The sequence below is a fragment of the Trachurus trachurus genome (assembly GCF_905171665.1).
Source record: "Trachurus trachurus genome assembly, chromosome: 8".
Taxonomy (NCBI): domain Eukaryota; kingdom Metazoa; phylum Chordata; class Actinopteri; order Carangiformes; family Carangidae; genus Trachurus; species Trachurus trachurus.
Window position 1 is genome coordinate 4,710,963 of NC_139905.1, and position 21,781 is coordinate 4,732,743.

The following is a 21,781-nucleotide window of genomic DNA, read 5'->3' on the forward strand; positions in this document are numbered from 1 at the left end:
GGATTTCCGCCTTAACTCAGCTCCATGTGTCCCTTAACTCCCAGCTCCAGAGTCCTAGTGCTGGTTAAATCATTTCTCACCGGCTTCGTTAAAAAACAAATGCACATGGAGGAGAGGAGGGTTAGAGACACAGAGGAGGAGAGACTGAACTTGTATAGATCCCCTTTAATTTAAATTAGATTGATTTGCTGACGATGTCTGAGTTTTCTTTTCTTTTCCTTTTGTTTTATTTATTTAAAGCAGAAGTAAGTGGAATATTTGTGTTAAAGCAGAAGTAAGTGATATATTTATGTTAATATAAGTCTTAAATAGTTATATCTTCCGACAGCAATCACTTACATAGAGTGTTTGGTCCGAAACACGGGTCTGTCAGTCACTCTGCTCTGCTGTAAGCCGAGGAGAAAACTTTTATTTTATTTCCTTGTATCCTACAACCTTTATCCAATGAGGAAAGAGAACGGCATGAAGGGGCGGTCCTCTCTGTGTGTGCAGCCAAGGGATGCGCGTGAATGTGGTGACGTAGGGACGAGGGTGGGGACTGCTAACTCCATCTGCTGACAAGAAGTTACCCAAAACGACCGGATCGCTTACTTCTGCTTTAACAGGCAATGACATCAAAAATTAGAAACATACAATATAAGACCACTGCCAAAAAAGGCACAAACCAAACAGAAACAAAACAAAACATGACAAAATAAAACAAAGCAGGACCAAATGGGACAGAAAAGCGCTTAAAAAAGAAAAAAAAAAGGATTAAATTTACAGTTACTCAGTAGGCTATACATTTAATCAAACTTTATAATTTTTTGTTATGCATTTCTACCTTGTCTTGATTTGTTGCGATTATTTTTTCCAAAAAGAAATTGGCTTTGCACTTTATTACTGTAAAAAAAAAAAAAAATCCAAATTCCTTTTTGATTGGGCCTTAAATATAAATATTCCCTCCAAAAGAATAATTGTGTTCACCATCTGTGTGGGTAATTAACTCAAGTGTCTGAGTTGTCTTGATAAGTTTTCTATCGTCAGGTAGAACATGGACAGAAATATAACAGTCGAAGGGAGAGAAAGCTTGGTATCCAGGCAACAGACCATCTGTTTCTTTCCTCCCTCCACTCAAACTAATATCCATCTTCTTCTTCATTTTTCACACCATGAAACGTGTTGCTGTTGCTGCTGCTGGTAGATTTTCTCTTTTTTTTTCTTTTTTCTTTTCTTTTTCTTCATGTTTGTCCATAGTGATAAGTGAGGAGAAGTGTCATGGCCGCCCTGAGGCTCCGCGGCCAGAACAGCGCGCTAATAAAACCCCAGAGAGCGAGTGGAGGACGCTGGACGCCGGCCGGCCTCAGGATGATGGAGAATAAGAGGTAGAGGAGCCACCGAGAGGGAGGAAGGAAGGTGTGGATGGAGGAGGAAAAAAATGTAATTGGTGAGAGGAGGTGAGTGTAGAGAAAAGAGAAGGAGAGAGGGAGGGAAGGAAGGAGGAGAGAGGTGGCATGCCTGCACAGCAAAGAGACAGGGAGGCTGACTCAGCTCATCTGGGCTAATTAAACCACACAGGGATAAACAAGGGCACTGGAGGCTGCAGCCTGCTGGGAGATCCTGCTCCTTTATAAACACACACACACACACACACACACACACACACACACACACACACTGAAAAACCTGCAGCCTGGGGAACACAAGAGGCTGAGAGAGTGAGAGAGGAGGAGGAGGACGAAGGCTCTTGAGTGAGTGAGTGGTCGTCCATCTGCAGCGTTTTGGGAGCCGACAAAACATTAGTGTCCCAGAGAAAGTAAATCTCTTTCGTGTAGAAAACCAAAACTGAAACTGAAACAAGTTAACTGATGAGATCAAAAAAAGTTAAAATCTGGTGCAATTTAAAAATAAGTTAAAAATGTTCATTTTGGAAAGATACAGTCTTGAAGGTGGGGAATGATTTAAATGTAGATAGGAATGATTTGACAAATGTTAAATGTCTATTTTTTGCTTGGTATTTGCTGAGTATGTACATGTAGGTGTGTGTATATGTGTGTAGATCGCATGTATGCTTGTTTGTTTATGTAAAGGTACTGTATATTTACATGTATGGTGTAAAGGTTAGGGCATCTATAAGCTTGTAGCTTCAGCCCTGACCCTTTCGATCAGCCATGCAGCCCTGCTTTTAGAGGGATGTGTAACTGTTTTTTTGTGGTTCTATTTATTTATTTATTTATTTTTTGCTGATCAAAATAAACTCAAACTCAAATATTATAAACTGATTATATCATATATGTAAGTATTGGGAAAAACGCTTTGGCAAAAACAAATCTCTGTTCATGCCAATAAAGCAAATTGAATTGAATTGATTTGATATATCATATCCCAACAACAACAATGAACAGTGATTACAACGACAATGGCGGACAACTGTCGGGTGACGGTCCCTCGAAATACTGCGCCTGAAACGTGCCTGTTTAATCCACGTCTATTATTCTGTTAGTTTTTGTGTCTACAGTAGTACATTTGGTATATCCACTATAAACCACTATATTCAGTGGTTTCGTGTGTTTATGCAGATATTTCCTGAAACAATGTTGTGTTTATGAAAACTTTTGTTTGTAAATGTTTAGTAGATCTCTGAAGAGAATGTACTGTGCATGCATACACGTATATATAAATGAGTACATGTATGGGTATGTGCATGTACAGTACATATGTTTTTGTTTATTTCTTTATTTTACTGTCTTTGTCCCACCTTTTTACTTCTTTTTTTCTGTTACCATGAACTTTTTCTTTTTTTTTTCTCCACGTTTTTTTCACTACATTTTTACATACAATTTTGTGGGGTCACTCCAATGACTAAAAATGGAACATGAATCAACGACTTGTGCAATCCTGCAATAAATCCTGCAATAAAGTAGGCTATATATATATATATATATATATATAGCCTACTTTATTATATATATATATATATATATAAAGAGCAAAAAACAATACAAAAAAGAGAGTTTGAGGAGTGCTCCGTGTCTGTGTGGAGCCACTCTTCCCTGAAACAGTCGATCTGAGCCACTAATGAGATCTAATACTCTCATCAATGAGAGGAGCAGTAAGAGTTGTGCTGCTTTAAAACAAAGTTCATCGACGAGGCTTCAGCGCTCCGCTACAAAGAGGTTTGATTGTGTTTTAACCAAAGTCCAGATTGTAACCAGACTGACTGAGGCTTCTATTTCTGACTGACCGTATTTGAATAACAAGACGTGATTAAGTCCAGATTTCACTTGAACGCAGCAGAGAATGAAGTGTAGAGTCTGAGAAGTCACACCTTCAGTTCTGACCAGATCCTGAATTTCATTCCCACACAAACACAGACAGGTGTCCTAGGTCCGTGTACGAAGTATAATTCAATTGCGTTGTTCACTTCGAACCATGAGAAATGTCATTTTTAGGGGTATTTCCTATTTCATTGACGTAAGACGTACAACGCAATTCAGCGCACCGAAGTGCCCGCTTGTTCCTTTCTCCAACTTGTACAATGAAAATTGAAAAAGGAAGTCGAGAGCCGGAACCAGCCTTCAAAATAAAAGCTCCGCGTTTTGAAGCATGTTGGCTACAGCGCCGGACAATTTAAAAGAAAAAAAAAAAACCCGAAACGAATTAAATACAAACTCACAACAAATCGCCTAAACGATTATCATTTCATAAATGTTATAAAGTGATATTTCGGCTACTTTCCCCACAACTGTCAGGATCCCTGGGGATTTTCACAATAAGGGCACTGGATCGCACTGAGATGCTGTCAACGACGTGAGGTGAGTGAGTCAAACTTTGCTGTGGTTGACGACTTCATCACTGCTTCACTCATGAAGTAGGTCACACGTTATGTTGTTTTTAATTTTTTCGACCTAACTTCTCCAACCAGTGTTTAAATTGTTGACCTGTAGCTGGTTAGCTCCAGAAGATAATCAATACTAGCAATGCTAATTGTTTACAGGTAAACTAGCTAGCGGTTGTAGCTAATAAACAGCTGTTGGATGCTAAAGTTACGTCTTTTGTTATTATCAGCTCTTTAACGCCACCTCATTTGAATATTTTCTTCTCTAAGTCTGTGAGAAATGTCCTCATTTATGGTAGAAGTGAATAAATACGCGTTTTTGATTTATTAAATGCTAGTTGTGTTCACAACTGTGTAACATAATTTATTACCAGCATCATGTTTGTCCACGCAGACTACAAAGCAGTCTAAACTACGTCTAAATGAAATATGAAATGTCATGTGTGTCTCTATTTGGCAGATGTGGGTCCACCGTGAGCTGATGCATGAACTCATCCTATGACAGCACCAGGATCAGCTTGAAAACAGCTGGTAAGTTGAGAGTAACCAGTGAGTAGAGTCCATCATTTAGACACATTTTTAGGGCATTTTGATCATCACATTTCCACGGACACGACTCCCTGTCATCATTTCATCAATTTATAATGTTTAAAGTTTGAATTCAGTGGGGAAGCTTTTAGTCTTCTTCTTTGATGCGGTGCATTTGTGTGGCAGCGTTATAGCGCCACGCCAGCTCCACACAGGCCTGGCACAATACTACAGTGTTTTGAGTCGTGTATACACAGTCTGAAAGACCTCATCATTCCTTACTGTGCTACCAGAGCACTCTGCTCCCAGAATGCAGGTCTGTTAGTGACTTCCAGTATCTCTAAAACAGACTGGGAGGTAGAGCCTTCAGTGACCAGGCTCCTTTACTGTGGAACCAGCTCTCTCCATGGGTCAAAGAGGCAGAGAGACACTCTAGCTACATTTAAGTCTAGGCTTAAGACCTTCCTTTATGACAGAGCTTGTAGTTAGAGCTGGTTCAGGTAGCTCTGAACCATTTTATAGCTACACAGTTACAGTATAGGCTTAGACTGCTGGGGGACACATCTGGTTACACAGAGCCCTCTCCTCTCCTCTCTTTTTGTGTTGTCATTATCTGTTGTACTTTGGCCTTGGTCTTACACCCTCTCTGTGTTTTCCACAGATTTCTCTAGAGCTCCACCTGCAGCGCCTGCTTTCCTCTGCCCCTACACCAACCAGCCTGCCCATCAGTACTCCTGCTCTCCTGTGGATGGAGTGTCACTCACCTCAGATGCTTTTGAAGGAGCTTCAACATGTCTGCTTTCTGAGTCCCAAACTTTTTTTTCTTCTTCTTCTTCTTGTTTTTGGAAATGAGTTACTTTCTATTGTTTTGATGCATTGTGTTCATGAATTAAATGTTGTAAGTTGGAACTCAGAACCTGACTCTGATGTGTTTGTTAACTGCACTGTACTGACATTTTATTTTTTACAACTACAGTATGAAGCATGAAACTTTGCTCAGTCCTAACCTCACTGACCTGCACTGGAGAGGCTGTATAACAGACTTATTATTCAAATTTCTTAGCATCTTGTCACTTATTGTAATACATTTATACATCAATTTACTGTAAATGTATTTCATTTAATTACCACCCATGATTCATAGCAGTATGTACCCATCCTACAACGCACCATTTCTTTAGGTTAGTGGATATTTTATAGCACCCTCCAATTATTGGAGACATTTAGCATTATGATAGGCTTTTGAGTGTGGCAATTGCACAAGTAAAATGATCTCATCTTCAAGAACTGTTGCATTGCTTTACTTGACAGAATTAGGCCATGTTGTGTACACCATCACTGATGAATACAAACAATAAAAATACCACAATGATTTATGATGACTTTGATTTTTGTGACCCGTATGAGCTACTGTGCATGTTTCATCTGGGCACTGGACAAAGAATAACAGTCTCTTCTCTTCTCATCATCCAGTAAATTAAAAGGCAGTGTTTTTTACATATGAAAGTGAATCAATGTAGGTCTACCCTACTACAACTATAACTTCTATTGCTGTACACTCAAAGCTGAGCTGAAACTCATGCACACCGGCACAGACGGACAGGTGCGTCGGAGAAGACCTGTGTGGTTGAGAAACATGAACAAAGGCTCCCGCACACTGTCTTCACTTACATAGATTAATTAAACAACATTTGGTCCTGAGACCGTCCTTGTGAACCTGACGAAGGTCTCAGGACCAAAACGTTGTTTAATAAACCTATGCAAGTGAAGACAGTGTGCGGGAGCCTTTGTTCATATTGCTGTACACTCAAAATGCATTGGATTTCTTACTTCTTTTTTTTTTTTTTTTTTTTTACAATTGTTCACACATATGAGATATCTTGTCATGCTTTAAACTGTGTGGTGCCTGTCTTGAACTATTTTGCTACAGAAGAATTAAGTTATGATGTGTTATGGTTAAAGTGAAGGTTCTCTTTATTGTCATCAGACACTTTACATACTGTGACTTGAGTCTTACAGTACTGCGTCTCCAACTGCAATATCTCTGATCCGATGGAAGGAGTTGGGAGAGGCTGTTCAAAACGTCAGAGGAGTCTCTAATGATGCTTCTGCACTTGACAAACAGCATTGTTGTGCCAACTCTACCCAAGTAGATGGGTAGTGTGACCCTATGATTGTTTCTGCTGACCTCATGAGCCTCTTGTCTGAAGCACTGTGTCAATCACTGATTAATAAAAATAATAAAAACATTATATTTATTTATTTACTCAAAGTCACCTTTACATAGTAAAACAAACAAGATAAAAGAATACATGAAATAAATACAACAAAGAAGATGATCAACACATGAACAATGAAACACAGAAGCTTATTACACTTAAAAATAAAAAGCAAGTTTGAAAAGGTGGGTTTTGAGCAAATATTTGAGAGCATTTCAGCCCGTACAGTCACAGATGTGTTGGGGAGAGTTCAAAAGGGAGGGGGCAGCGATGGAGAAGGCTTAACCCCAGGTTTTGTGCTTGGTACTGGGAGGAGGAGCGGAGGCAGTGGGAGGGGTGTGATGGTCCAAAAAGGTCAGTGAGGTAGGATGGGGCCTGGTTCTGGAGGGCTTTGAAGGTGAGGAGAATGACTTTGAACTGAATGTGATAAGGAATTGTGAGCCAATGGAAGTTCTGGAGGTAATATAAATTCCAAATTAATTTATTAATTGTTCAACATTTGTAAAATCCTAGCACCCAGCATGTCTGTGTCTTAGTACTATCCTTTGCACTAGAAAGCAGGCTGTGTTTTGCTGTGAAAGCCATTCTTAGTAGGTACAGTTTGGGACTCAGAAAGCAGACATGTTGAAGCTCCTTCAAAAGCATCTGAGGTGAGTGACACTCCATCCACAGGAGAGCAGGAGTACTGATGGGCAGGCTGGTTGGTGTAGGGGCAGAGGAAAGCAGGCGCTGCAGGTGGAGCTCTAGAGAAATCTGTGGAAAACACAGAGAGGGTGTAAGACCAAGGCCAAAGTACAACAGATAATGACAACACAAAAAGAGAGGAGAGGAGAGGGCTCTGTGTAACCAGATGTGTCCCCCAGCAGTCTAAGCCTATACTGTAACTGTGTAGCTATAAAATGGTTCAGAGCTACCTGAACCAGCTCTAACTACAAGCTCTGTCATAAAGGAAGGTCTTAAGCCTAGACTTAAATGTAGCTAGAGTGTCTCTCTGCCTCTTTGACCCATGGAGAGAGCTGGTTCCACAGTAAAGGAGCCTGGTCACTGAAGGCTCTACCTCCCAGTCTGTTTTAGAGATACTGGAAGTCACTAACAGACCTGCATTCTGGGAGCAGAGTGCTCTGGTAGCACAGTAAGGAATGATGAGGTCTTTCAGACTGTGTATACACGACTCAAAACACTGTAGTATTGTGCCAGGCCTGTGTGGAGCTGGCGTGGCGCTATAACGCTGCCACACAAATGCACCACATCAAAGAAGAAGACTAAAAGCTTCCCCACTGAATTCAAACTTTAAACATTATAAATTGATGAAATGATGACAGGGAGTCGTGTCCGTGGAAATGTGATGATCAAAATGCCCTAAAAATGTGTCTAAATGATGGACTCTACTCACTGGTTACTCTCAACTTACCAGCTGTTTTCAAGCTGATCCTGGTGCTGTCATAGGATGAGTTCATGCATCAGCTCACGGTGGACCCACATCTGCCAAATAGAGACACACATGACATTTCATATTTCATTTAGACGTAGTTTAGACTGCTTTGTAGTCTGCGTGGACAAACATGATGCTGGTAATAAATTATGTTACACAGTTGTGAACACAACTAGCATTTAATAAATCAAAAACGCGTATTTATTCACTTCTACCATAAATGAGGACATTTCTCACAGACTTAGAGAAGAAAATATTCAAATGAGGTGGCGTTAAAGAGCTGATAATAACAAAAGACGTAACTTTAGCATCCAACAGCTGTTTATTAGCTACAACCGCTAGCTAGTTTACCTGTAAACAATTAGCATTGCTAGTATTGATTATCTTCTGGAGCTAACCAGCTACAGGTCAACAATTTAAACACTGGTTGGAGAAGTTAGGTCGAAAAAATTAAAAACAACATAACGTGTGACCTACTTCATGAGTGAAGCAGTGATGAAGTCGTCAACCACAGCAAAGTTTGACTCACTCACCTCACGTCGTTGACAGCATCTCAGTGCGATCCAGTGCCCTTATTGTGAAAATCCCCAGGGATCCTGACAGTTGTGGGGAAAGTAGCCGAAATATCACTTTATAACATTTATGAAATGATAATCGTTTAGGCGATTTGTTGTGAGTTTGTATTTAATTCGTTTCGGGGTTTTTTTTTCTTTTAAATTGTCCGGCGCTGTAGCCAACATGCTTCAAAACGCGGAGCTTTTATTTTGAAGGCTGGTTCCGGCTCTCGACTTCCTTTTTCAATTTTCATTGTACAAGTTGGAGAAAGGAACAAGCGGGCACTTCGGTGCGCTGAATTGCGTTGTACGTCTTACGTCAATGAAATAGGAAATACCCCTAAAAATGACATTTCTCATGGTTCGAAGTGAACAACGCAATTGAATTATACTTCGTACACGGACCGTCCTAGTGGCCTACTTTGCATTTTTATGAGGAAACTGGTTTGTTCATATTAGACCAAAAATAAAAGTCTGTCTTCTGCATTTGATATCACAAACACTCACACACTCACACACTTGTCTTGACTGAATGTTTTCTGTCATGGAGCCTCCTCCATCATGGATGTTGGATAAAAGCTGCCGGGTTGTGTTTGTTTATTTATCTGAGGGGTATTGATTTATGTGTCGCTTCTTCTTCTTCCCGTGGAGTCGATGAGTAAAAACACATGAGACACTGCCAGCGTTGGGTACGTTACATTTAAAGGGGAAGTACGTATACGAGTCCGCTCTCTTTAACTGTGTTTTGCTGAGTTACTACATTATAAAAGTAACTTGTTAACAGGAAAAGTTACTATTGCGCTACTTATAATAAATGCTATATGCTATGCTATAATAAAATGCTCAAACCTCAACAAAGGTAAATAATGTTTGTACTTCCGGTCTGAGAAAAGCTACCTTGGAATACATTGAACTCCGTCGCCGCCGTCACTGTAACTCCTCCTGATACTAAGTTAGCATTTAGCCTATGGTGCATGTTCTGCTATAATGACCAGAACTTGCTCAGTTTTTGTCCAATTTTCAAACGGTTTGATTTTTTATGAACGTTTATGCAGTTATGATGCAGCATACTTAAAATCACGGATAATTTCTGATTGGTTTATGATAAAAAATGTACTCTACCTAAGCCAATCATCATCACTTATTAAGCTGTTGTCTCACTCTTCCTTCCCCCTCTCTTGCCCTTACAAATAACCCCCCCCCCAAAAAAACTGAAGAGTCCCATTGCTGAGAGAGAGTCTGCTTGGGTGAAAGTTGCTCCAGTGAGTCAAGTATTGAAACGGTGTATTTTATTGTCAGTAATAGCGGTATAATGGGGGAAACAGTAACTTTTTGATTATTGTTACTGAAAAAATGAACGCAGTTATTCCCGTCACCGGACACTGCTACTGCACATAGAAGGTGGAATTGCACCTTGAATGACAGGAATAAAGCCCCGCCCCATTTGTTTTTGTTCTTTCACAGCAGGTTTTCACAGCTGTGTGTGTCTGGAATCAATTTTCGATCAATCTCGATCATGATTGACAGGTCGGTGACACCTGGTTTAAGTCTCATTGACAGCAGAACAGACTGGACGTTCACAGTCACTGTGATATAACAGGAGTCTGGACTGGACCATGAAAAGTCCCAGAGAGCATTATGTTACCGGTAAGTAGTAATAAAAACACTGCAAACTCTGCACATGTAAGAGACACAACATTAACGACACTGTTTCACTGACAAAAAAAAATCCCCCAAAAAACCCTGCACTCAGTTTTCTGCAGCTTCCTTTCTTGTGAAATGTAATTGGATTTTCTGGGTGTGATATAAATATATAGATCATCAGGGGGGACACTCAGTCATTTCTGTGTTAATTATGGTTAAATTAAATAATCTGAGTGACGGCTCAAAGGCTCAAGTGAGGGAATAAAGTTTTAAATACTTTATTTGATTTTCCTCGACTGTCTTCTCCCTGCAGTTAAAATATAAATTTATAAAGTGTAGCTACTTCAGCAGGAAGCAGCAGGAGGAGAGGAAACCACAGAGGTAAATGAGATGTTTCATCCTGGTCTATTACAAAATGACATATGAGATAATAACACAGTGTTGTTTAGTTTTTGGCCTGATACTCAAAAGCACAAACACAAACACACACACAGATATTAAATTATTATAAAAAAGGAAATAAAGTGACAACTGCTTTTTCTTTCCATGAAAACAATGGTCATTTTAGGACAAACATTCACCCACACACACACACACTGTAATATATGTACATATCAAATTTCATATATGAAATATATGTACATATAAAATAAAAACATTTATAAGAAAATGACATATAAGAACCTTTGGGAAATTGGAAAGCTATTTCTTATATTGACATAATGCACATTAATATGTATGTTTGTGTATAAGTGTTTATATTGTATAAATAAATGTATATCCCCTCCTTGGGTCTGAGTCCAAAAGCCTGAGACCACTTCCCCAGAATGGGAAGATACAGTTTATGTGTAAAAATGAAAATGTATCAATAAAATAAACAATAAAATTGATAAATTTGTTGAAAACATGTTTGGTAACACTTCATAACACTATTAAGCATTAGTTAAGCATTAAATACTGAATTCATCATTTATAACACACACATACTCAGTATGTAGTTTATAAACTGTTAAAAATGTTTCACTCATCATTGATGACTACTAACTGTATTTATAAACTACATACTAATGAGTATTCATGTGTTATAAATGAAGAATTCAGTATTTAATGCTTAACTAATGCTTAATAGTGTGTATTTATTATAAAGTGTTACCAAACGTTATATGAAAGCAATAGATATTTATCTCTCATAAATAAATAAATATAGAGTTTACTCAGCGTTTCATACATGTTATACACCTACTGTATATTCTCATATGTATTTCCCCATATAGGTGACATGTGGAGGGTGAGAGACGGTTGAGACACAGGTGAGTGCTGGACAGGTCCGGGTCGTGGTCTTACCTGTGTCCCCCCACACAGGCAGGTACTCGTCCTGCTGGATGTCCAACATGATCTCCAGGCCGTTCCCCGTCCCTCCCTTCATGGTGGTGCGCAGCGTCTTCCCCTCCTCCGCCGCGTTGAACATGTAGCACTTCCCGTACCGGGTGAACACCTGAGAGACAGAGAAAGAGAGAGAGATAAGTGATGATTCATTGATCTGGTTGATGGAGGTAACACTAGGTACACCTGATACCTTCACACTGATGGATATTAAAGGGATGGTTTAACATTTTGGCAAATTGGCCCATTGCCATAATCCCTATAGTCATAGCAGTAGGTTCGTTACCTTTAATTGTTGGTGCAAGCTATTTTTAGAACAGCGGAGCAGAGCCGTGAGCTGCTCAGAGCTACGCTACGGAGGCTCATGGGATTTCTTGGTTTCCCTCATCAAACTCATCAAATACACAATCCAACAACTCCACAACGCTCTGGTGGACAAGTTGTGACCTGCACATTCACCACGCTATGAGATAATAACACAACGTTACCAGACAGAATTGTTTTAGAGGAAAATACAGAGACTGCTTGATGAAAAACTGGACTGGAACGTGCATCAGCGGTTTTGCATGAATTTCCCTCTAAAACAACTCTGTGTGGTAACGTTGTGTTATTATCTCATAGCGTGGTGAATGTGCAGGTCACAACTTGTCCACCAGAGCGTTGTGGAGTTGTTGGATTGTGTATTTGATGAGTTTGATCAGGGAAACCAAGAAATCCCATGAGCCTCCGTAGCGTAGCTCTGAGCAGCACACGGCTCTGCTCCGCCGTTCTAAAAACAGCTTGCACCGACAATTAAAGGTAACGAACCTACTGCTAAGACTATAGGGATTATGGCAATGGGCCAATTTGCCAAAATGTTGAACTATCCCCTTAAAGCTACGACATGTCTCAGTTCAGCATGTTGTGTGCCATCTGGCTCTATTGAGCCATTTTGCAAAGAAATAAAAATAAAAAATGCAGAAAATACATAATATATGACGTATATGAAAAGTCTCCAGACATGATGATTGTCAGGTAAAGTGGACAGTAAATACAGATATCAGTCGTGTCTCACTAATCGCTGCAGGATGTGGAGACGTGAGTCAGAATGACTTCTGACTCTCAGAGTCATTTAGCCTGAAAGGGTTAAGTCATTTTTGTGCAATTACACTGGAAGTGATGTGTTTTTTTTTCTTCCTTTTATTTCAGATTGACACACGCACACACACACTGCTGATGTCTGCAGGTGTGTGTGAAGTGTATCTTTGGTGATAAATGCAGGCTGTCAAAGCAGCGCTCTCTTTTTATTCTCACATTATCTTACTCTCTTTCAGCAGGAGCATTCAGCTCCTTAATTATTGTGCACAGCTTTTATTAAGAGGCTGTGGAGGCACAAAAAAAAGACCAACAAGTAACGAATAAAGAATAAAAAAATAACAGTGTAACAGAGGAACTCCTCAAGCAACCAGCATTCATCTAAGCGTATTCTCTACATCTCTGTGGACCAGTTTCACACCAGAAAACTCTCAAATGTGAATTTATCTTCACAACAAAGCAGCAAAAACACAACAAGTCTACTATAGAGTCCTTATTCGATGCTGCACAGAGCGTCACAGCTGCCCCACCCTCCCACACGCCTAAATACAGATGTCACTGGTCGAGTGGAAACACGAACATGTTGAGTCTGAAATAATCAACCTCAGATCTTCTCCTGTTTTAGGTTCATGTGGAATCATCTCCACTCGTATGGCAAGCGGATTTAACATTTAAAAGCTAAGTTTGACTATCTGGAATTAACACTGTAGATATCAACAACGTCTTTCTGACCAGTCGTAACTACATTTTGAATAGTTGGATTTTTCATTCAAGATATCTGTAATTCAGTTTTGCCTCTAGTCAAAAAGAACATTTCAGATATCCACAACTACGTTCTTCCTATAGGACAAATGACGTCACTTTTGCCGTTCATGTGTATGGGGTTTGTCATTACAGATATCTACAATTCAGTTGCAGATATCTGAATGTGAATTACGGATATAGACTAGTACTAATTCCAGTTTGAGATATCTACAATTTGATTCTGACTAGTCATAATTCCATTTACAGATATCTACAACGTCATTTCACCTAGTCAAAACTTAATTTCAGATATCTGAAAAGGGACATGTAGATATCTTTAATTGAGGTGAATTAAAGATATCTTGAACTGGAATTATGACTAGTCAGAATCAAGTTGTAGATATCTCAAACTGGAATTAGTACTAGTCGTAATTCAGTTACAGATATCCGTAATTCACATAGCGGATATCTGCAACTGAATTATAGATATCTGTAATGACAAACCCCATACACATGAACGGCAAAAGTGACGTCATTTGTCCTAGGAAGAACGTAGTTGTGGATATCTGAAATAACAATTTTAAATAGGAAGAATGTAGTTGCGGATATCGGAAATATTCTTTTTGACTATAGGCAAAACTGAATTACAGAAATCTGCAACACATATCCAGTCTGGCTTTTAAATGTTAAAATGGCTTGACATACACTCGTTTATGTTCCTCCTCTAATTTATTCAGCCTCCTCCTTTAATTTATCACCACAGCAGTGTGTGAAGATGAGTCGGTGGTTATGAGGTCTCCACTCATAAATAATAATCACTATAAGCACCATCCACTTCACCGCTGCTGCTATGATACGACTGATTGATGTGAAAAGGCCGATGGAAATGATGTGTAAATATCTGACGTTCGGTTCTCGTGAGCTGCAGCTTTCAGTCAGCGTTCACCGTGAGAGGAAATAAACATCTAATCGCTTCCTCCTCGTATTAACATGTGATTTAATGTTTTAATGCGCGCTCGGCTGCCAATTCATTAGGTTTACACTCGGCTTTAAACGAGCCCATTCTAATAGAAACAGTCCTCGCCATAAATCCCGCCCTCTCGAAGCTCATTATGATGATGTTGATTAAAGTTTATGATAATTTTGGAGGCTGTAATAATAATAATTAGTGCCGTTGTCTGGTATTGAACTGAGAAGTGCGTGTTAAGATCTTGTCCTCTGCTCCGAGTGAGAGGAAGAATAAATATCACACCTTATTATTATTACAACCTGAGAAAATGCAGCGGCTTCAATAAACACAAGTTACAGGAGCAAAGTGTGGATCCTTCTAGACGAGTCATGGAGGAGGACAAAGGACAAAGATGACGGTTCACTTGGAAACTGCAGCTACATCAAATGAAACTGACACCAGGACAGTTTGTCCTCTTCTAAAGAAAGTTACAGGTGGACAAGTTCAACTATGCTTCTTGTTCTTCTTCCTGCTATTTCAAGCTGCAAGAAGGAGGAGGAGGAGAACAAGAACAAGAACAAGAAGAAAAGGAAGAAGTAGAACTAGATGAAATAGAAGAAAAGAAGAAGGCTAACAAGAAGAATGAAGAATGGGTTTTTTTTTTACAACCACACTTTATTCACAAATTCCAGGACAGTATCAGCTGTTCATTCTACCCAACCACAGCCTTATCTATTTATAAAAACCACACCATAAAACGCACATTCATACATACATACACGCAAACAACCCCAAAGCAATCAAACAATCAATCAATAAATAGATACTCTATCAGTTGTTCTGCACACTGGTAGAAGAAAGTTCATTGGTTCATAGGACGTTGTTGTGGCACCAAATATCTGAGAAGCTTCCTGGTCTCCCATCAACCTATAAAAGGAGAACTCCAGTCTGATCCTGCAGCGGACGTTGCAGCGCCACACTGAGGACGCCGTCGCCTCTACACCTGCCTGGCCTTCCATTTTATTTCTCCTAGAGATGTAGATCACCATCTTTGCTTCCCCCACAATAAAATTCAGCAGCTGCCACATGGCCTTATTCTCTTTCTTGTATCCCGCCCCATAAATAAAGTTTGCAGTTGTAAAAGTTGGATTAAAAAGACTAAAAACACGTGTCAACAGAGTAAAAAACGCTGAAAGCCTCCCACACTCACTAAGAATGTGGGCGGGTCGTCTCCCTCGTCCCACAAAAAGGGCACTGGTTGGACACAGCAGGGTTAATTAATAATGGATGTAAAAGAATTAGATGCAATGGCACCACGGAGAAGAAGAAGACGAAGAAGATGCTGGTTTTGCCGATTTTCCTCATAGTTGCGGTATAAACGCATGGATCTATTAACGCTGGCTTTTAACACGGATCCATGTCAATTTGTGTGATAATATCCATTGTTAAAAGCTGCTGTGATGATCCATGCCTTTTACAGATTTTCATTGAAAAAAAAAAATCCATGCATTTACCGTGACTACAGAAACCATGGAAACGTAAACATAAGCAAAAGCAGAACTAGAAGAACTAAAAGAAAAGAAGCAGAGTGCAGCTTCATGTCGGCACAAGGACACAGAGAAACGGCCGTCGGCCATGTTGATCCATCATGTCACTACACTACAGCGCCTCAGGAGGATGTCACGACCCGTCAGAGTCTGTTAGACTTCATCATCATCATCATCATCATCATCATCATCATCATCATCAACATCATCATCATCATCATCATCATCATCATCATCATCATCATCATCAGCTGCTTTAATTAATCTGACGGAGCCCCAGATAGTGAGACCTGCAACACAGAGACATGTGACCACAGATACATAACACCCAGGAGGTGTTAATGATCTCCTCCACGTCCTACACAACCTCCACAGTCACACACACACACACACACACACACACACACACACACACACACACACACACACACACACACACACACACACACACACACACACACACACACACACACACACACACACTGATTAAGAGTTAACATAACGACTCATTATGAAACACTATAATTATATGATGCACAGTTATAACTTAACAAAACACCAGAAGCAGCCAACAGAACAGAACAGAACCGAGGGAGGCGACCAATGAACGTGAGTGCTGGTGAGATACAGAAAGGCTACACGTGTCGCCTTCGCTGTTGTTGTTGTTGTCAACACGGAGCTCTCGTGGGCTTCAGGGAACGTGGGAATGTTTGTTGACAAGCTCCTAATCTTCCCGACAGAGGATAAAATCTACAGCTAATCATCGCAAAATGTAAACAATTCCTGACCAGCTCTGACTCCCCCTCCCTCCTCCCTCCATCCTCCCTACTGCTGCTGCTGTAGAGGCAGAGGAAGAGAGGGATTGTGGGTAACCAACACATTCATACACCAGCAGCTGTAACAGCAAAGTTCTGTCTGTTTAAATCACATGACTCCATCACAGTCACACCTGACCACACGCCCTTTGACCTTCTCTGTTCTGACCTTTATTTCCTTTGTTTATTGATTTAAAGTGCATAATGATGCTTGAATGTGATGATATTGATTATGCTATAGACCGGGGTTTGACCTTAAAGCCCGAGTATGTAACTTATTTGGCTTTTCTGTCTTTCATAAATACGTATTTCACTGAAGTGGAATCACACCTTCATACAAATGAAAGCTTTCTGGTACCTTAGAATGAGTTGTTACAAGTCGTTAACAAATACATAAGTGGGCGACGCACCGAACCGAGGCGGCCATGTTGCATCGTGACCGTAGGTAACCACGGATACTCAGCGGAGCTGTGGGCTCGGCCTGTTAAAACTGTCACCACTGTGTAGTGTGAGGAAGGACGGAGGCACTGGTGTTGCATTCAGGTGCAGTCAGGCAGACGGCCGTCGGCAAACCAACCGGATGTCATCTTTTGCCTCGTGCTGGCGGACTACTTGTTTACATAGTCGCTTATTTATCCAGTTACATGCAGCATCTGTCATCAAGAATACGTTCAGATATGCAACCGCACCGCTAGATGGGGGGAATTCCTACACATCATACCTTTAAAAATGATTTTTCAACACTATAGATGCATTAAATGAGTAAGTTTAAGAAACATAACCTAATTTAGTATCTATTTATCATTTGTTTGATGTCAAAATTTGTAATGTTTCCTTTTTTATTTCACTGTATAGAGAAAAGATCCACTACCTATGAAAACCATTATATGTAATTGCATTAATGCAACTTTAGATATATATTTGTGTCTTCTGTGCCCTCTTATGTCAAATTGTTTATTATTGTGTTAAATCATGTCACGTCATGTTCTGTTATTTCTGCACCTTAAACTTTGTAATAAATATGTGTCTGATTCTGATATTGTTATCTCTAAACGGTAACATTTTGTGCACAGCACTAGAGATGTTTAATGCAGCAGGCCGTAGTTCAGTGTTTTCTGTGAAGCTGCACCAGAAACAGTGGAGTTCAGGTTTGAGAAGAGCTGGTTTGTACTGACTAATGTCACAGAGTGTTAGAAACTCTGGGCACTGTGATTTCTGCTGCTGCTGCATCCTGACATTTAACATCTTTAATGTTCCCCAGCTCCTGTGACACACGGGGAAGTCTGCCGTCCCGTGGGAATTAAGCTGCACGGACTCTGTTTACAGGAGCACAATAAGATCCATCAGGGTTTTAAAAGATGCACAGATGTTTTGCAGATTTACAGATGTGCAACACAGTGTCTGTCTGCGATTATGCAAATTAAAGATACGTGTGTGACATCCCAATTTTCCCAGAACCTTTGAACAAGTTATCTGACACGTCGACATCACAGTTTGGTCTTGTTCTTGTTGTTGTTGTTGTGACATCCACTGTGCAACAGAACAACAAACAAACAAGCAGACTCACTCAGCAGCGTCTCAGAGTCTGACCTCTGCTCTCTCCTACAGACATGAGAGAGGACGTGAAGTCCAGAGGTTTTGATGCTGCAGGGTCTGTTTTTCTGTCAGTGTGTCTCCACCACCCACACACTGTGTTGCTGTTGTTGTTGTTATATGTATGTATGTGTTGTATCTGCAGCAGACGGTGTTTGTATGTTCATGCTGAAGCAGGACTCTTCAGCAGGTCAGAGGCTGCGTCCACTCCACGTCCAGCAGACTGAGATCTGGGACGATGAGTTCAGGTGACTGTCTCAGGGTGAATTCAAACCTGGTGGTTTGTCTGGAGCACGTTACACGTTTTATTACTGCCTGATTGTTGGTTAATACTGTTTTTAATTGTTTGATGATTTGTTTAAAGCACCTTGAGATGCATTTCATGTATGAAAGGTGCTATATAAATAAAAAATATTATTATTATTATTCACCCAGAAGATCAGTTCGTTTGGTTCAAATGTGAACACAGCAATCACGCTTGGATGTGGGATAAAACAAGTGGGCTTAGATCGCTTAGAAGGGCTGGTCCTGTCTAATTTTGATCATTTTTGTCCATGTTTGGGTCGGGTTCGGGCTGAAACTAAAAATGACTTGGATCGGGTCGGGTTCTGGGATTCAACAGCAGTTCGAAACGGATCGGGTTTTAATTTTCAGGCCCTTTGAGACCTCTATTCCTTGGGTTTTGTTTTTCCCAGGTAACCTCCTCCTCCTTCTGACCAATGAGACAACAGCTGGTTTGCACCTGCCATTTGTTTACAACTGGAGTGAGGCTTGGGACTGTTACCATGTGAACACAAACAACCCAAAAGAAAAGTGTATTGGTTTAGCCGCTGAATTGGACCAAAGCAAATGAGTCACAGGTCTGAATACAACATTAAAGGAGACATATTATGGAAATATCACTTTTTGAAGGCTCTTTAACATATATTTGGATGTTTGTTTTGCCTTCCGGCCTCCAAAATGTGAGAATTGACAAAAAAAATCTGTAATTTTCAGGCTCCCTAGGTTTGAACAAAGGCAAAAAGGGTCTCTCGCACACTGTCAAGTCACTTGCAAAAAGCAAACAACGTTTCGGTCCACAGGACCTTTTTCAAGCAGAGATGTTTTTAAAAAAGACATTTCAGGCAAATATCTGGCCTACTATAACTAAGATAGCCAATCACAGGCTGGATCAGTGGGGGGTCCCAGAAGGTCCTACAGCTGTAGTCAAGTCCAACGCACCTGTTTTTCAAGATTTTTTTTAGGTGTGCATCAGCTTTCACACCTAGGCTCCCTAGGTTGAAATCCATGTGGTTTTACGAGCTGTTCCTTCAGTTGTCTTCCAGTGATGTCACTAGTTTTCGAATTTACATAACCCCACCCCTACCTGGTACCGGTAAAAGGGGCGGGGCAAGCAGTGGCTCATTAGCATTTAAAGAGACAGGCACTGAAACCAGCCGTTCTGAACAGGGCTGTTTAGAGAGGATGAAAAGAGCTGTGATGTTTGATCCTTGAGGGATTTTGACCGAAGCATGTCACAGACATGTCTTTAAGACACCTGGGAACTATTTTAATTTGTGTAAACAGGGCAGAATATGTCTCCTTTAAAGTGTCAGTTCATGTTTATTGAAATAATGAACTTACTGACCTGTATTCTTCACCACGAATCAGTTTACAGATTCGTTCAGACCGTGCACAGAGAGGCTGGTGTTTGCAGAACAGACGGCACAGACACATCTGTTCTAACTCAGATGGAACAAACAGTCAAATGTTCTCATGCAAATTGAGTCGGCAGGTCTGGAAAGAACAAGCTGAGATGAGAAAATATATTTATTCTCCACCTCAACGTTGACTGTGTCTCTCTGTGTGTGTGTGTGTGTGTGTGTGTGTGTGTGTGTGTAGCTTTGCTGTGATTCTTCAGTGGAATAATAATTCATTTATTTTGCGAGTGGCAGTGATTTGCAGCAGGTGATGGATGTAGGAGGAGTTTCTGCCGTAGACGAATGATTAAAGAACAAAAGAACTAACATAACGTGACAAATGAACGTTTCATCACAGATGTTTTGCAGATTTACAGATGTGCAGGGTAAAACGGAATAAACAACTGGCAGATGGATGGTTGGATGGATGATTCTTCACCACATCTATAGAAAAACACTTATTCCTGCTGCTCCATGAAATATCTTCATCAATAAGGACTGGTAGATTTTCTTTATATCTTTTTTTTATCGCAGCTCAGCTCCCTCGTCTCCGTCAAGTACGCATTGCTCATTTTTTAATCGAGCTTCTATTGTGTCTTTGTGTAAATTACATTTTTTATGTGATTTTCTTTTTTGGATGAGATATATTGTATTGTGTCTTTGTTGTACCTGGTTTTCTGCACAAGTAAGCAAAGACAAGTTTCTTCCCTTTGCATGAATCAGATGTGATTTTAAGCATAAAACATCCAGGAAGTTGTGTGTGTTTTTAACATTTACGATGCCTTCAGGGTCACATGTAGTTTTGATCATTTCTTTTAAAGGGATAGTTCAACGTTTTGGCAAATTGGCGCATTGCCATAATCCCTATAGTCATAGCAGTAGGTTCGTTACCTTTAATTGTCGGTGCAAGCTATTTTTAGAACGGCGGAGCAGAGCCGCGAGCTACTCAGAGCTACGCTACGGAGGCTCATTATGGGATTTCTTGGTTTCCCTCATCAAACTCATCAAATACACAATCCAACAACTCCAAAACGCTCAAGTTGTGACCTGCACATTCACCACACTATGAGATAATAACACAACGTTACCAGACAGAGTTGTTTTAGAGGGAAATTCATGCAAAACCGCTGATGCATGTTGCCTTCAGGGACAGTTTTTCATCAAGCAGTCTCTGCATTTCCCTCTAAAACAACTCTGTCTGGTAACGTTGTGTTATTATCTCATAGCGTGGTGAATGTGCAGGTCACAACTTGTCCACCAGAGAGTTGTGGAGTTGTTGGATTGTGTATTTGATGAGTTTGATGAGGGAAACTGCAAGAAATCCCATGAGCCTCCGTAGCGTAGCTCTGAGCAGCTCACGGCTCTGCTCCACCGTTCTAAAAATAGCTTGCACCGACAATTAAAGGTAACGAACCTACTGCTATGACTATAGGGATTATGGCAATGGGCCAATTTGCCAAAATGTTGAACTATCCCTTTAAAAAGATACTGATGATTCAGAGATCTCAGGTCAGGATTTTGTTGCACAGGAGCATAAAAATAAAATAAAAGATAAAAAGGCTGGTTCAGACCTGTTGACTCCTCCTCATCCATCACACATGATTGTATCACAGTGGGACTCTTGTTGAACGCTGAACCCGGCGGCTACGAGCTGAGTGGGAATCGTTGATTGTGATAATTACAATCATGACTTCATAAAGATCTGGAGTCGACACACAGCAGGACATGAGAAGAAATGATAAAAATACCTATTTTTTCTTCCACTTTTTTTTTTTTATTGTTATTGTTGCCTGGCTGCAGTGC

The 21,781-nt window shown here is 40.3% G+C and overlaps 1 protein-coding gene across 1 annotated transcript in view; it reads right to left on the bottom strand.

Annotated features, from left to right (window-relative positions):
- asic2 (acid-sensing (proton-gated) ion channel 2) overlaps positions 1-21,781 on the bottom strand; it is a gene marked incomplete at both ends in the record, with an annotated part of 510,218 nt that overhangs the window by 38,028 nt on the left and 450,409 nt on the right. The window contains one exon of the mRNA XM_083977361.1: positions 11,539-11,689. Coding sequence (XP_083833487.1) covers positions 11,539-11,689 — 151 coding nt within the window. The remainder of the gene's footprint in view (positions 1-11,538; positions 11,690-21,781) is intronic.